Source organism: Talaromyces marneffei, chromosome 6 (genome assembly GCF_009556855.1).
Source record: "Talaromyces marneffei chromosome 6, complete sequence".
Classification (NCBI taxonomy): Eukaryota; Fungi; Ascomycota; class Eurotiomycetes; order Eurotiales; family Trichocomaceae; genus Talaromyces; species Talaromyces marneffei.
Window position 1 is genome coordinate 689,515 of NC_072353.1, and position 16,471 is coordinate 705,985.

General features: G+C 45.9%; 6 protein-coding genes across 6 annotated transcripts; 4 read left to right on the forward strand and 2 right to left on the reverse strand.

Moving 5' to 3' along the window:
• Positions 1-300: 300 nt before the first annotated feature.
• On the forward strand, positions 301-2,798 carry EYB26_007753 (uncharacterized protein; the record flags this gene model as incomplete). The annotated part of the gene is made up of 3 exons (XM_054267014.1): positions 301-554; positions 628-776; positions 838-2,798. 3 exons carry the CDS (start codon positions 301-303, stop codon positions 2,796-2,798), a joined length of 2,364 nt encoding a protein of 787 aa, XP_054122989.1.
• A 1,353-nt stretch (positions 2,799-4,151) lies between these two features.
• EYB26_007754 (uncharacterized protein) lies at positions 4,152-5,345 on the forward strand (the record flags this gene model as incomplete). Its single annotated transcript, XM_054267015.1, has 1 exon — positions 4,152-5,345. One exon carries the CDS (start codon positions 4,152-4,154, stop codon positions 5,343-5,345), a length of 1,194 nt encoding a protein of 397 aa, XP_054122990.1.
• Positions 5,346-6,462: 1,117 nt separating this feature from the next.
• On the forward strand, positions 6,463-11,385 carry EYB26_007755 (uncharacterized protein; the record flags this gene model as incomplete). Its single annotated transcript, XM_054267016.1, has 3 exons — positions 6,463-7,417; positions 7,469-10,614; positions 10,693-11,385. 3 exons carry the CDS (start codon positions 6,463-6,465, stop codon positions 11,383-11,385), a joined length of 4,794 nt encoding a protein of 1,597 aa, XP_054122991.1.
• Positions 11,386-11,806: 421 nt separating this feature from the next.
• EYB26_007756 (uncharacterized protein) lies at positions 11,807-13,872 on the reverse strand (the record flags this gene model as incomplete). The annotated part of the gene is made up of 6 exons (XM_054267017.1): positions 11,807-11,985; positions 12,034-12,793; positions 12,845-13,117; positions 13,168-13,520; positions 13,581-13,753; positions 13,802-13,872. The coding sequence occupies 6 exons, from the start codon at positions 13,870-13,872 to the stop codon at positions 11,807-11,809; spliced, it is 1,809 nt and encodes a 602-aa protein (XP_054122992.1).
• A 194-nt stretch (positions 13,873-14,066) lies between these two features.
• Positions 14,067-15,341, reverse strand: EYB26_007757 (uncharacterized protein; the record flags this gene model as incomplete). Its single annotated transcript, XM_054267018.1, has 2 exons — positions 14,067-15,208; positions 15,263-15,341. 2 exons carry the CDS (start codon positions 15,339-15,341, stop codon positions 14,067-14,069), a joined length of 1,221 nt encoding a protein of 406 aa, XP_054122993.1.
• Positions 15,342-15,611: 270 nt separating this feature from the next.
• On the forward strand, positions 15,612-16,163 carry EYB26_007758 (uncharacterized protein; the record flags this gene model as incomplete). The annotated part of the gene is made up of 5 exons (XM_054267019.1): positions 15,612-15,641; positions 15,752-15,823; positions 15,894-15,968; positions 16,041-16,073; positions 16,140-16,163. The coding sequence occupies 5 exons, from the start codon at positions 15,612-15,614 to the stop codon at positions 16,161-16,163; spliced, it is 234 nt and encodes a 77-aa protein (XP_054122994.1).
• Positions 16,164-16,471: the final 308 nt, after the last annotated feature.

Below are 16,471 nucleotides of genomic sequence, written 5' to 3' on the forward strand. Positions count from 1 at the left end.
CCAACCCTGCTCATGTACCCCTATAATACTGTAATAGAATTGAACTTTTGCTGGCTATAAGTATCAGACCAATGATTTGGCTCGTTATATAGTAGGTCCATGATATACGTTGCAATTAATTTTCGTTCTTCTACAAAGTGTATTTTGACCCATAACAGTAGGGCTAAAAGTGCATACGAATCGAGCGACAGATTTGTGCCTACCACCAACACTAGCTCTCCATGCGAGTCAGAATCGACTTTGTTTTTTCTCTATTGCTACCTTCAGCACCGCTTGTTTAAGCCACTGTCGCCCTGAACAATGTGCAGTTTTACGAAGTTGCTTGTATATTTCTTGTTCGCTGGCTCTGCCAGTGCGGATTATGCCCAGGGCATATATGACCTTGTAAAGCGTCGAATGCCCCAACACGCGGACAGCTTTCAGTTTTCGCCGCTCGAAACGGTCCAAAACTCACCAGACCATACCGACCAAGTTACAGATCAATACGTTGTATCCACGCCAGAAAATGGCACAGTTTTAATTGAGGGGAATTCATTAAGCGCCTTATCTTATGGGTATGTTATACACGGCGGATACAAGCCTGTATTTACCTGCTCCCTACTGATGCTAACTCAATCCCTGCTTTAGTCTTCATCGTTATTTAGCCGATGTAGCCCACGTTGATATGTGGTGGTTCATTGGGAATCGCCTGGATATTGCTCCTGAGGAGTTGCCTACAATCGAGCAACCAATTACAGGTTCCAGTGTCGCTCAATGGCGGTACCACTTCAACACAGGTAATGGACCTCATGGTAGTGACTGGTTCACGAATTAGTTACTGACTGAGAATTTTCACAGTGACCTTCGATTACATGGCTGCCTTCTGGTCGTGGAGCGACTGGGAGTTTCAGCTCGATTGGATGGCCCTCCGGGGAATCAATTTATCGCTAGCCTGGGTTGGATATGAAAAGATCCTGCTGGAAGTGTTTAAAGAGCTTGGATTGACTGATGCGGAGATCTCGACATTCTTTACAGGGCCCGCCTTTCAAGCATGGAATCGATTGGGTAACATACAAGGCTTCTGGGGCGATCCTCTGCCTAACGAGTGGATCGAGTCGCAATTCGAGTTACAGAAGAAGATCCTTGCACGCATGGTAGAGCTTGGGATAACACCCGTTCTCCCTTCATTCACGGGCTTTGTTCCAAGGGCAATTACCAGGGTCCTCCCTAATGCCAAGGTGGTGCCGGGATCACGATGGAACGTTTTCTCTTCTAATTACACGTGTGATACATTTCTCGAGCCATTCGATGACAATTTTGCACTGCTGCAAAAGAGTACCATTTCTAAGCAGCAGGCTTATTATGGTAATATCTCACACATCTATGCACTAGACCAGTATAATGAGAACAATCCATTCTCCTCGAATCCGGACTATTTACGGAACATTTCTCGCACAACCTCACAGAGTCTGAAGGCCGCTGACCCTGATGCGGTTTGGCTGATGCAGAGCTGGCTCTTCTTAGATGCTACTTTTTGGAACAACGTGACCATTTGTGCCTATCTATCGGGGGTTGAGAACAATTCAGACATGCTGATTCTGGACTTGTTCGCAGAGTCTCAGCCTGTCTGGCAACTCACGGATTCATACTATGGCAAGCCCTGGATCTGGTGTCAAGTGCATGATTACGGAGGAAATATGGGACTTTATGGACAGATAATGAACATCACCGAAAATGCAACAGCAGCGTTAGCCAGCTCAGGAAGTATGGTGGGCTTTGGTCATACTATGGAGTCGCAAGAAGGAAATGAAATAGTGTATGATTTGCTCTTGGATCAAGCCTGGTCCGAAACGCCTATCAACACCTCTCAATATTTCGAAGACTGGGTGACGGTTCGATATGCTGGAACACAACATGTGCCGCAGCAGCTGTTCGATGCTTGGGAGATCTTACGTTGGTCCGCATACAACAACACTAACCTGGCATCTTCATCTGTCCCGAAGTCTATTCTGGAGCTCGAACCCAGTATATCCGGTTTATTAAATCGGGAGGGTCATCACCCAACTACAATCAACTACGATCCTGAATTAGTAGTAGAAGCCTGGGCACTGACATACGAGGCTGCATTGTTGGAGCTCTCCTTGTGGGATAACCCTGCATTTAACTACGACTTGATTTTCCTTACTCGTCAAGTTCTTGTTAATGCATTTATTCCTCGGTATGAACTGCTGATCTCCTTCTACAACAACGAAAATTACTCTGTACCCGCAATCGTGTCTGCTGGACGACAGCTCATTGACTTGCTCCAGTCACTGGACACTGTTCTTGGGACAAATGAGTGTTTCCAGCTGGCTCAATGGATCAACAAGGCCGTATCGCGGGCGCATGGCAATACAACCCTTGCTGCGTACTACGAATACAACGCCCGAAACCAGATAACACTTTGGGGCCCGAATGGCGAAATCAGCGACTATGCCTCTAAACAATGGGCTGGTCTTATTTCATCATATTATGTGCCTCGTTGGCAGATCTTGGTTGATTATTTACAGTCTACGTGCCCTGATTCATATGACCCAACCAACTTGCATCAAATAATTTTCACATTCGAGTCAAATTGGCAGCAGGAACTGGACGGCCAGAGAAATCAAACGGTTGTAGCGGATCTTCGACATGTGCTGTTGGATATTCAGAGGCAGTGGCCAGAAATTTTTAGGGGCTACATCAGCGACCCAGACATTGATACCAGCGCTCAATATTCTCTTCATCATGGAGACTTTCAGATTCCAATAGGTTCCACAAAATCTTTTGATAGGATTTGAGCGACTGGCGGTGTTCTTTCTGCGTGTTCTGATCTGGCTGGAAAACTCTAGTTTATCATGTGCTATTTTGCTGAGGCCGGTGCCAAATTTGGCCAACCCGCAGAGCGTCCAGAAATATATGAGAGGTTGTAACCAGTGTAGTAGAAGTCTAGAACAGTCGTAGAATGCGACACATTACCTAGGAATGATTGGTCGTATGTGTCACCAGATAACTAACAAATATAAGAGCCTGGATCATGGCGTTCACAAAAATGAATCAATCTCTCAACCTTGCATATATAGTTTTTGTTTATTCAAGCCGTTTTTTTCAGCCTTATGTTCTAGATGTGGTTTTCATGCCTAATGCCACAACTAATATTGACCTTCTCTCCACATAGATGTCCTCCCTCGTTGAATGCTGTTATGATTGTTCTTGGTTGCAAACAGCCGTAAATTGGTCTGGACCAATCCAGTCCTGTCTAGGTATTGAGTACCGACCAGCCACTTTTATCTTATTCAAGATGGCTCGAAAGTGAGTGGCGTGCTTACAGCAGCTTCGCCACTTGATTCTGCATGCTCTTTGATTGGCCCGGTTTGTAATTATACCTAGGTTATCATATAGATGAAGGGTGGTTTGTCCTTGGAGAAATCTTTGCGGAGAACAAATGGGAGGCGATTCAGCCAGCTAACAGTGTCTGTGGTATGTGTGGAATTTATGGAATGCTACATCGTCGTTGCCATCGCTGACGCTAGACTAAATCAGAGATTTGTTGGCTCTGGTACAAAGAATTCTGCACTGGCATGGTTCTACCTTGGGTAGTCCTTGTATAGTATTTGTAAAGCTATACTCCGGCGGTCGTGTCTACCTGGGTATCGAACAGAGAAGCTGTCCGTTTTATCTCGATGGTGGGATAGCCATTGACTTTAGGACCAAATTTTCCGGTAAGGGTTTCAATGAAGTCAGCTGCTCAAAATGTCTATACGGACCCTGGCTTGGGCCCAAACAGAGAACTCGAGTCCGCTCTCCTCCTACTGTAGCACCCTTGTAAGCTACTTGTACCAAATAGAACTCGGCTGGATGGATTCGCTAATTGGGACAGCGATCGAGATCACACTACAACACGGACGTATCACACTTCTAAATTCTGGGATAGGAGAAATGAACTCGGTTATAGTGGATATACAAAAGCATCTCTTCTCCAATTGAATTGTCAAAGCGCGTCATACATTTCGCTTCTACACTAGATCATGCCATATTTATACCTGAGATCGTGTATCACTCTCATCGTACACGTTGTTTTTAACTAGATGATCTACTTTATCTAACAATAAGCCACCCTCTTCTTGGGTCTTGCAATAACACTTACAAGAATCATGGATATCCCAGTTGATTTTCACTACGACGAGGTTAACTTCTATGATGAACAGGAATCTGGAGAACCACCAGCACCATTAGGTGCCCTAGCATACCTCAAAGGAAGCTTTGACGGGACGGGCCTGAATACAATCTTTCGCCCGAACTGCGGACCGCCACCATTGGGAACAAAATTTCATAGGCCGGTCTCGCCAGTTCCCCCAACGTTTCCCAGTGATAACGTGTTGGAGCTGAATCTAACAGCTGACCATATAACGTTCTCCTCGAGGTCCTTGGGAAGAGTTCCCAACCGAGGATTCGGGTCACAGAACGACATCACTCTCAATGGCGTATCTTATGTACAGCATGTCAATGATATGACAAACGTCAAGACTGGACTCGGGAATAAACCAAAGCCCACTGGTATTCACTTTGAGACTGGGTTATGGATGAATATTCCAGCTACCAACGTTAATCCAGTCCTCAATGAATCACTCACCCGTATGGGATCCATTCCCCATGGCACAACTATCAATGCTCAATGCCTGTTTCCTACATCGACCCAGGACGGGCCCCCCAATATCCTACCAGTCAGCATAAAGCCATTCGCTGAGGGTAACATTCATGAAAAGGTACACGGAATTCATAGTCTACATGTCGATAAGAAAAATACGCCTAGATTGCCTCAAGATCTCACCAAGTTCATCGCTACCGGTACGATAAATCAAGCAATCCTAGACGACCCGAATACTGTTCTACGTACCGCAATTGAAGGATTGAACATTACCGAGACTATTACCTTTGCGGTATCTACGGAACCCCCAGCTCCAGAGTTCGGCGGTGGGACAGCTAATATCGCGTTCTTGAACGGTACCCCTGGCGCCACAAATCCCAATGCTCACATCAATAAAATGAAGGCCCAGTTCTGGATCGAGAAGGTACAATGGCCCCTCGAAATCCCAGTTTATAAACCCGGACAAGCACCTCTTCAGATCTCGCCCAAGAACGCACGGTCAGGACTGCCCACACCTGTATTTCAGGTCAGCCCGCCGTATGAGATCACTAAACCGAGGACGATAACCGCACCCGCAATACTGATTCAGTATTCCCAAGTTGTGTTTATGACTTTTGACCAGATCACCTGGCCCCATATCTCAGTGTCGACGCTGGCTCCATCAGACCCTATACCAGTACCAGACTCGGTCTGGAGTTAGCCCTAGCTTTTGTAAGAATCCAAATTGGGCAGTGTTGTTAACAGTTAGGGTATTTTGAAAAGTTTGTCTTGCATGCGTATCATATCGGTTTGTCTTACAGGTCTTTCAAGCAATTCCAACCCGTTATTGTGTACTTCTTGTTTCTGCTGGTCCCTATACGATACAAAATAAATGGGCCAAGAGCCTTCAAATACCATCAAAGAACGTAGCATGATATACGCACTATAGTAAACAATCAAGTAATTCTATGCTGCATTAAGCACCGAGTCCGCTTTGACTGGAGCGAGGCAATGCAAGTTGATGTTCCTTAATCAACGAAGCACTGGACGTCCGATCTAAATAACCCAAGGATGCATAAGAATCAGATTGCTACCGTACTACTTTTCTCAAAGATAAAGTACTTAAAGCGACAGGCAGGGCGCAGAAAGCATCTATTACTCTTACGAGTTGCTTCTTGCCATTTGAGCAACCAAATTACCAATGAAAGACCTCATGAGGGCTTTCGAAACGTTCGAAAATGGCTTCCGGTGCTGAAATACCAAGATTTACGGGCTGAATGTATCTAGACTTTAAATAAAAAAAAATAAAGTGTACCTTTAATCTTTCCGGAATTGTGTGCTTACTGGCACTGGGGGTGAAGCCATATTCCAGGATGTTCCCAGGGGGTATGGAACCTTTGTCAGGAACCAGGAACAGAGGACAAGAGAGATCATGGATCCTATTCAATAATATGCGCAAACTAAAATATCCGAAGAGAAAAAAAAGAGAGAAAGGAAGAAAGGAACAAGCTAAATTACTTGTTTAGGAACCCGTACTGTTAAAAGACTTCTCTGTACTAGGAAACGAGTCAGTGTGTTCAGACTGTTTGTTTCATAAGAAATGTGTCGAATTTGCCGATATATTTACTACAGAGTAGTGGTTAAACTTGCTACACAACTCGATAATGCCCTTGTGCGAAATGATTGGCTGATCCTGGTCGCACGCATAGCTTGCGTTCAGCCTCATCTACCAGTAGGACTACGTACCCCTCCCTGAAACATGACTTCGGTCCAATTCTCCTCAACTCCAGAAACCTGATATTTGGCCACGTCTATGTCGCTCTTGGTTGTTAGTTGTGATGGCACTCCAAACACTATCGCATGATGATTATACCGTGGCGTGGATCTGCGCATTACCGTTGGAAATGGCCGCAGCAAAAGTAATGCTGGAGGAAATTCACGGCCGTCTCCCACAGCCGCGAACTGATCACAATGCGTACACGCTGGGAAAGATTCATGGCCACAATGTGGTAATTGCCTGCTTGCCGTCAGGCATCTATGGGACCACATCGGCAACTATAGTGTTAACACAGATGTTGCCAACGTTCCCGTCGCTTCGATTTGGCCTCCTGGTTGGTATTGGAGGCGGGGTACCTGGAAAAGCCGACGTTCGACTTGGAGATGTGGTGATCAGCAAGCCGACTGCGAGTGGAAGTGGTGTGGTACAGTATGATTACGGGAAAACCGTGCAGGATAGGTGCTTTCAGCGCACTGGATTTCTCAATAAGCCGCCCCAGATCCTGTTGACGGCAATAAGTCAGATGGAAAGCGATCGTATAATGGGAGCACGACAGATCAAGCAAAGCATTGTCGGCGTTCTTGAAGGAAACAGGGATATGGCGCACAAGTTCTCTGAACCTGATAATGACTGGCTTTTCCCCGCAACATATCTGCATCAGGGAAATCCACAGGATTGCTCGGCCTGTGACTTGAACCAATTGAGCCATCGTCAACCGCGAACCATGAGTGGGCCATATCTCCATCTTGGATTGATTGCCTCGGGGAATCAACTCTTGAAAGATGCGCAGACGCGAGACCAGATTGCCAAAGAGCTAGATGTGCTTTGTTTTGAGATGGAGGCGGCTGGACTTATGGACCTGCTTCCGTGTCTGGTAATCCGCGGCATTTGTGATTATTGTGACTCTCATAAATGTAATGAATGGCAGGGATATGCAGCTCTTACCGCTGCAGTGTATACAAAGTCACTATTATCGGTGGTTCCTGCCGTGGTTCCAAAAGGAGAACTGGAGAAAAGTATATCCGTTATTGATATTGAAAACTTGCAGAATGCTGATATATCTTTAGGTGTGGGATTTACACCGGATGAGCACGAATGTCTGCGCAGTTTATTCGTGACCAATCCTGCTGATGATAAAAACGCACTGAAGCGAAAAAAGGGACATCGTGCGGATGGGACGTGTGAATGGATCCTGGAAACAGAAGAGCTCACGGATTGGCTTGAGGGTTCGAAAAATGATGACCGAAATGGGTCCAATATTCTTTGGTTGCATGGCACTCCTGGCTCAGGTAAATCAACAATGGTTATCACCATGACGGATGAGCTTCCAAAACAACCTGCTTTCAACAGCGGGAACAAGGTCCTTGCGTACTTCTTTTGCGACTCTAGCGAGGAGAACCAAAGAACGGCTATTTCGATATTACGTGGTTTACTCTATCAACTAATTCACCAACGTCCAAGGCTTATTAAATATCTCCTTGCAAAATATCTTGACCGCAAAGACACACTCTTCACATCATTCGATGCGCTGTGGACAGTCTTATTGGAGATGGGCGCAGAATCCTCTTGTGAAATATACTGCATGATTGATGCGCTTGACGAGTGCGAGCCTGACTCACAACAGACCCTCTTGCGTCAGATAAACCAGTCATTCGCAAGGCGAGGAGCCGGGTGTTCATTTTCTGACGGTCCCTATATTCTGATCACCAGTCGACCATATCCTGAAATTAGTGAGAATTTGTCTCACTTCAGATGCAAGGACCTACGATCATACAGTGCAGTCAAGGGGGATATCAAAACTATGATAGACGAAAAGGTTCATGACTTGTCTAAGAGGAAAAACTATCCCAAGAGAGTAAGTGAGGAAGTGTCACGAATTTTGGAGGAGAGGGCGGAAGGAACCTTTCTATGGGTAGGGATTGCCTGTGGTGAATTGGATCGACCGCAAGTACAAGCACGAAATGCCGTTCAAACGCTTCAGAAAATGCCACGCGGCTTGTATGCGCTGTATGATCAGCTGCTCAAGACTGCTCTTGCTGATGGAGATGATGACGACAATAAAGCCACTATGCAAATGCTGAAATATATTGTGTGCGTACGACGACCGTTAACTGTACCAGAACTGGCATCACTCTGTCAATTATACCCCGAGGAAGATGAGATCAGTCGCCATCAGTTTACTAGAGATATGATTGGTTCGTGCCAGTTGATGATTCTTATCCAAAACGGGAGGGTGCAGCTCCTACACAAGTCCGTAAAGGATTTTCTAGTCAAGGAGCAGGAAAAAGTCGATGATATAAAGTCACATATGGAGTTGGCGGATCAATGTATCAGCCACATACTGCATTGTCTGGAGCCTTCAAGTGCAGAAAATGAGAACGATGCGTTTTACAAATACGCAGTGGAGTATTGGCTTCAGCATGCAGAACTTGCCGGAAACACCTTTACGGTATCAAAACATCATGAGCCATTCTTTAAATTGGGATCTAGGATATGGAAACTGTGGTTGCAGGATTACAACGCTACCGTAGGAACCATTGTGGGAAATATTGATGGATTTTCTGTCTTCCATGCGGCGGCAAGGTGGCGAATCATTCCGTTGGTATCATGGGCATTGTCAGCAAATAGAATGGACTCAGATTTAGCGGATCATGTTGAGAGAAAGTACGATGACAAAAGTTTCAAAGCAATGACGGGAACAACGCCATTGGAGGAAGCTGCGGGACAAGGAAATCCAGCAATCCTAAATGCTTTATTAAACGGTCTTGAAGCAGGGGCAGAAATAGTAGTAGGAGTGAGCATAGGAGCAGCACAGAATGGAGATTTTGGAAAAGAAATCATGGCAGTGCTGCTTGACCGACTAGGAGACCAGATCCAGATCACAGAGGATGTGGTCAGGGCTGCTGCAGGAAATGAGCAGAGTGGGAAAGACATCATGACACAGCTGCTTGGACGACGACGAGACCAGATCTATATTACAGAGGATATAGTTAAGGTTGCGGCAAGAAATGGGCAGAGTGGGAAAGACATTATAACCCTGCTACTTGACCAACGAGGGGACCAGATCCAGATCACAGAAGATGTGGTCAAGGCTGCAGCACAATCTAGTAGTAATGATGTTATGATGCTTCTCCTTGACCAACACAGAGACCAGTTCCAGATCACAGAGGATGTGGTCAAGACCGCAGCGAGGAATGGTTGGAATGGAAAGGACATTATGACACTGCTGCTAGACCGAGAAGACCAGATCCAGATCACAGAGGATGTGATCAAGGCTTCAGTTACAAATTATTGGAATGGAAAGGACATCATGACACTGCTGCTAGACCGACGAGGAGATGAGATCCAAATCACACAAGACCTTATTATGACTGCAGTAGAGTATGGCAGTAACGATGTTATAACACTTCTGCTTGACCGACGACGAGACCAGATCCAGATCACAGAGGATCTGGTCAAAGCTATAGTAGGAAATGATAGGAATAAAAAAGGCATTATAACATTACTGCTTGACCAACAAGGAGACCAGGTCCAGATCACACAAGATGTGGTTGAGGCTGCGGCAGCTTCTGGCAGTAATGATGTTATGATGCTTCTACTTGATCAACGAGGAGATCAGTTCCAAATTACAGAGGATGTGGTCAAGGCAACGGCAGAAAATGCGTACAGTGGGGAAGATATCATGACACTGCTACTAGACCAACGAGGAGACCAGTTCCAGATCACAGAGGATGTGGTTAAGGCTGCAGCACGGAATAGACATTATGGAAAAGAAATTATGACACTGCTACTTGATCGACGAGGATACCAGTTCCAGGTTACAGAGGATGTGGTCAAGGCTGCAGTAAAAAATCGGTATAGTGGGGAAAGCATCATGACAGTGCTACTAGACCGACGAGGAGACCAGATCCAGATCACAGAGGATGTGGTCAAGGCTGCAGTAAAAAATGAGTATAGTGGGAAAAAGATTATGACAGTGCTCTTCGACCGACGAGGAGACCAGATCCGGATCACAGAGGATGTAACTAAGGCTGCAGCAGAAAATATGCTGAGTGGGAAAGAGATCATGACAGTGCTGCTAGACCGACGAGGGGACCAGATCCAGATCACAGAGGATGTGGTCAAGGCTGCAGTAAAAAATGAGTATAGTGGGAAAGAGATTATGACAGTGCTCTTCGACCGACGAGGAGACCAGATCCGGATCACAGAGGATGTAACTAAGGCTGCAGCAGAAAATATGCTGAGTGGGAAAGAGATCATGACAGTGCTGCTAGACTGATGAGGGGACCAGATCCAGATCACAGAGGATGTAGTTAAGGCTGCAGCAGGAAATGAGGAGAGCGGGAAAGATATTATGATACTTCTGCTTGGACGACGAGGAGACCAGATACAGATCACAACAGATGTTTTATCATCTGCTGCCTCTTGTGGGAATGAGACAATACTTCATCTCTTAGCGCAAAATGGTAAACAAATTCCCATTCACTTGCTCCAACTCGCCCGACTTTACAACGCAGCCAAGTCCGGCAATTTCGCAAAGCTGAAACAACTTCTATCAGATGGAACCCCAGCTGACACCCAAAATATTCGAGGAGTTACCCCCCTCGGGATTGCTTCTCACCGTGGTCACTACCGAACTGTAGAAGCTCTTCTCCAAACAAATCAAGTTGACGTCGATGCCAAATCGACAACAGGAGAATCTCCCATATTTTTGGCTGCTGCTTGTGGCTATGCCTCTATTGTGTGGCTGCTTTTAGAAGCACATGCCAACCCCAACGCTGCTGACATTAATGGTGATACTCCGTATGATATGGCTTGGCGATATCGTCACTTCGATATCGCAAAGATTTTAGGTCGTTTGACCCCCATTTCCATTCAATCTTCCCTGGCGGACATCAAGCTGCATCACGAAGCCCCACCCGACATACCACTGATGCCTCCTCCAGTGGAACCATTATCAGCAGGATGGGATCTAGTTTGCTAAGGTTCCGAGAACAACAGTACTAAACCACCTACCTTTTCTTAGCGCTCTGTAATTTCGCTGGCTGGGCTAATAGTTTATGGTCTAATATTGTTGAGTATAATGAAATGGATGATATGCTTCGCTGTTTTGTATAATAGGATTTGTTCTATTAGACCTTTAGACCTCTTTACTGAACCAGATAAACCATTCCTTGAGAGGGAGGGTTGAAGGTACGTACTATCTTCATCGAGTATGGCATTAAAGTTGAACATGAAGCAGGAACGGATAATCTTAGAATGTATTCTTCAAGTGAGGGTTTCTGTGATAGCTATTTTAACCCTGTCTAAGACCACAAACATGTAGCCATACAAGGATTATGAGTAACAAAGATAGTAGGATAAGATATACTTGCAAAAAAAATATCATATTCATAAAAAAGTATTCATTCTCTTTCATAGCTGCAGATGGAGTCTCCTTCATCCATGTTGAGTGGTTGTTTGTTAGCTTCCTGATCGTGTGATAACATCGGTGCAGTACTGCGCGTGCTAATTTGCCGGCTTACATCCCCCTTTGACCAGTCAGAAGTTGCGAGTATATCGAGTAGGCGATCGACGAGTAGGACTATGATGGTTAGCTTTATAGGAGCTCATGCGTGAACGACATACTCACCAGCTAGCATTGTCAGAGAGAATGTATACAGAATGATAGGATGTGTCATATATTTATACGTCAAGTCGAAGTTCTTCCCAAAGGCAATCTGAGATATGAGTATGACAGCACAGATAAGTCGAAAGCCCACAGCTATTGCATTGAACCAAGGTCTGGGATGTCGGCTTGTCAACATCGCAAAGATAGCGAAGTGCAGCATTGCTAGGCCCACGGTGACGAAGTAATACACGTAAACAAAGGCCAAGAGTCCCAGGTATAGTTTCACGTACTGCATTCCCTCGGAGCTAGTGGAACCTGGGTCTTCAAGCGTGATGCCCATGCTTGAGAAAAGAGCAACTGTCACATTTCCTGTAAGAAATCGGCCTTGCTCCTCTTGGATACCGTACGCCTTGGCTCCAGTGGTATTCGTGCTCGAACAGATGTTTGTTTGATTCCATAGAGATCCAAACACGCCGTGTATAGCTTCTTGTTCATGAGGAGCCCTGGTATAATCAATTTCCATATCCGTAATTGTGCGGTTAAGCAGATTGAGCGCAGCAGCCATAGTTGGCCGTGGTTCTTCGCATACAAAATTGGAAGTCTCAAGCAAGTATCGCAGCTTGAGTGAGATATCCAAAGCTAGGGCTAGAATTTGACATGCTTCGGAAGAAAGAATTATGCACATATGGAATGGAAAATGTAGGTGAGTCCAGATCTGTTGTCTTAATTTTCCATAAGACTGTCGTGGAGAAATATCGTAGTATGAATGCCAGAGAAGATACTTGGGCTGTCAGTTTCATGAGCTCGTCTAAAAGTGATCGCGAAGACATACCACCGTTGTCACGACACCCATAACATGCAATAGTGAAGCAAATGTCCAACCGCCGCCTGCAATCATCTTGTTCACGATTCTGGTCACAGAAATCACATGTTCGCCGATGATAATCAAAGTCAATAATCCCATACGAGTCGTGAGGTGAGTGTCGTCAAGCTCAATGCCGGGTGTATAATTTGAGATGGTGATTACCATTACCGACTCAAAAACAAAGAGACCAAACCAGACTATCCAGATATGGGGCTCGCTTGGTTTGAATGTTCGGAACATCTGTCTGTGTTAGTCGATTGTGTTTGGCCATTGGGAAGTTTCAACCTTACTATCAAGTATGAAATCCCGGTGACGGTATGCACTCCGATAATAACAAACATGCCTCTCCCGGTGGCACGCAATTTTTCACGAATGAACCAAAGATTGATTGTGTATTGCAATGCAAGCATGAAGCGGCTTCCAGAAAGCAGTATAGATAGAGATTTGAAAGCCCAGACATTCTCGTCTTTGATCTGTGACGAGAACCGTGAACCAGCTGAAGCAAACCCAATCATAGCGGACAATTGGACAACCTTGCAGGTGCGCTCGAAGATTGAGTCACGGGAAAATCGTAGATCCAAGAGGGTGACCTGGAGCCATGTGAACCATATGATGCCCACGAATCCGACATATGACCACACCGCTATGGAAAGTCAGAACTGTATTTTTATGTGTATTTGCTATTGTAGTATGCGGCACCGACCTGTGACATTGTTTATTTCGTGAGTGGCAGAGAATGTGGCGAGGTTGGCGACTAGAAACACATCGTAGAACAACTCGATAGGACTGGCATCGGCGCGCTGACATAAACGAGGTGATCTCACACTTTTCTGGTCGAGAGGACTAGCTAGCCATGGGATGATATGAGGGGCATTGCTAGTTGAAATCAATACACAGCTAGAGAGGTAGATGAGCAGTACTTACGCAGGTGTATCAGTCCGTGATTGCCTACGGGTTGAGTAGGTCCTGAAGGAAAGAAATGACGACCGTGGCATGATAATGAATTGATCAGGTATATAGCTAACTAACAGGGGTATCATATGCAAAACAACAGACAATGAATGCAAGTTTGTAAGAAGAGAGCATGAGCTGTCAGGAAAAGTGCAAAACGCGGCATGAGATAGTTCCAGAGGAAGGTGCCTCCAACCCGCTACTTCCATATTTGGCGAGAGCCAATCCAACTCTTTGTTCAGTCGAATGACTCGGCTTCAGAATCGACTCGGGATACCACCAGTGAATTCCCTAAGCTCTCCAAGCCTCGGTCGGTCGAAGAAATATCTCCGGGTAGGCCCTCTTTACCAGGAACAAGGCCAGCTTCCACCCGAAGCTTCTCATAGGTTTCTCCGGCTTCTTTGATGAGTGTCTGAATTTCGACCTCACGTACTGCAATATCGGCCTTTTCCTTACGAAGCTCTTCCATGCGATCGACCAAAACTTTCTTCGAGGTCTCCATTTCCGCCAACGTTGTACGAAGACGACCTATAACGCTGGATAGACTCGGTAAGGGAGTGACCTTTGGCGGCGTTTTGGGTCGGGTTGAATCATGTTTGTCGTGTCCCAACCCATCCATACCCGCACGGGTCTGAGCAGCCTCGTACGCTGCATTTCGTTCTGCATCCGAGTCCTCTTCTTCCGATGTCCCCTCTGCCTCATTTATCATTTCGCGCATTTGCTCGCGGTTCTTTCGTTGCTGTTCCCGCTCAGCTTTTCGTCCGAGGGATATCTTGCCATCCTCCACAAACTCATCGAATCCTTCCGCGAAGTCCTCGTCATCTCGAACTAGACGAGTGTGCTCTTTACGAGAGTCTAGGGCCACATAGTCATCTTCTTCGACCCCTTCCCGGTCGTCCAAGGAAATATATTCCTGCTCATTTGCCAGACGCGCTCTGCGAGCTTTCTTTTCTCGAATCTCCGCCTCACTAGGTATAACCATCGCACCAGATGTTTCCATTATTTCTCCAAATTTAGCTGCAACATCGATTTCATTTCGCTCACTCTTCACCTCAGCTGAGTCACTATCTGTCGCCTTCGGTGTAGAAGGTGTCGAGCTTCGTAGTTCCTTAATATAATCTTCTCCATATGTCGGTCTATCCTGGTCCTGCCCAACTCGGAAGGGGAGGTGCTGGTTTGATCCGCTCGCGTTCGCCGCTTTTTGCAATGTGTTTTTCTCGAGTACGCGACGACCGAGACCTGGTCGTTTGGGGGTAACGACTTCACTACCTTCACCGCCATCATCCGTCATCGACGTTTCGCCGGGCCCGAATGAGAGTCGGAGTTTTGATTTTTGTTTTGATTTTAGGTTTGTTGGTCTCCTAACTACTGGTCCATTTTCTGACAGACATATTAACTCTAGCCTTGAAATCAATGTGGAAGGGTTGCTCGTACCTTGCTCCGTTGTAGAATCCTCTTCGTCCTCAGTGCCGATTTTACGCGGCTTTCGCCGATTAGTAAAGGTCGAATTCATAATGTCGTATTGCCTTCCGCTCGCTAGGTTTAGCTATGAGAAAGCTTTTAAGAATATTGTTAATATTGGCGGGAGAGTGAGTTGTTGCCTCCAAAAGAACCTGACATTAAAGCTCCGATTGATAAAAGATGCCCGGCCAATCATTTTTCCGACGAAGCTCTATCGCACCCAAAGACCGCAACATCACCTCCGGAGCGCAACCACACTACCTCTACACAACCAAAATTAACCACATAAACCGAAAATTGAGGCTGAAAGCACGCAGTCAAGATGCCTCAAGCTCAGCCAGAACTCAAGAAGGTCCGTTCTCCGATTTCATTCTTTCGCGAGAAGCAATCCGTCAATCATCTTTCTTTGATTTTTTTCCCGACGGAGGGGGAAATACGTCAATGCTAACTTCTGCGCTATAGTATATGGAGAAGCGGTTGTTTGTGCAACTGAATGGAAATCGCAAAGTGATCGGTATTCTGCGAGGTTACGATGTGCGTATACTTCCATCGAAAGGAGGTGACTACTTTCGCAAAAGTGCGGACTAACATTGATTCTCTATAGGTCTTCATGAACATCGTCCTCGATGACGCCGTTGAAGAGAAAGCCGATGGAGGGAAGGATAGATTGGGCATGGTGGTATGTTCATAACGGGAAGTATTCTGGGTTGCGGTGAATGGTGGAACTGATCTCTATGTTGTTGATGCGCAGGTCATTCGAGGAAACTCAGTCGTCATGCTTGAGGTATGCACCATCTCTTTTGCCCGCTCTTCTCGTTTGAGATCATCAAACTAACTATGTATTTCCCAGGCTCTCGAGCGTATCGGCGACTAAACAAAGGGCTAGCAGCTACACACCCTTCTCTCGACCGACATAACCATCATAAAGAGGATCTCGAGCACGGAAAACAGTTGTTTTATACTTGGGTTGTCGTTTTATTTTTCTTACATCAATGGAGTTCAAGGATGGCCGGGTCATTAATTGTGCGTATGTTATCTTATATTGTTCTTGGGCCTGATCAAGGAGGGCACGGAGAGGGAAAGTGATGACGTGGAGAAGGGACGAAGGAAGAGAATAGTGGATGTTTTTGCTTAGCATAAATGGGAGAACTTGGGTACCGAGCAAGCTTAGTTTGATCTCGA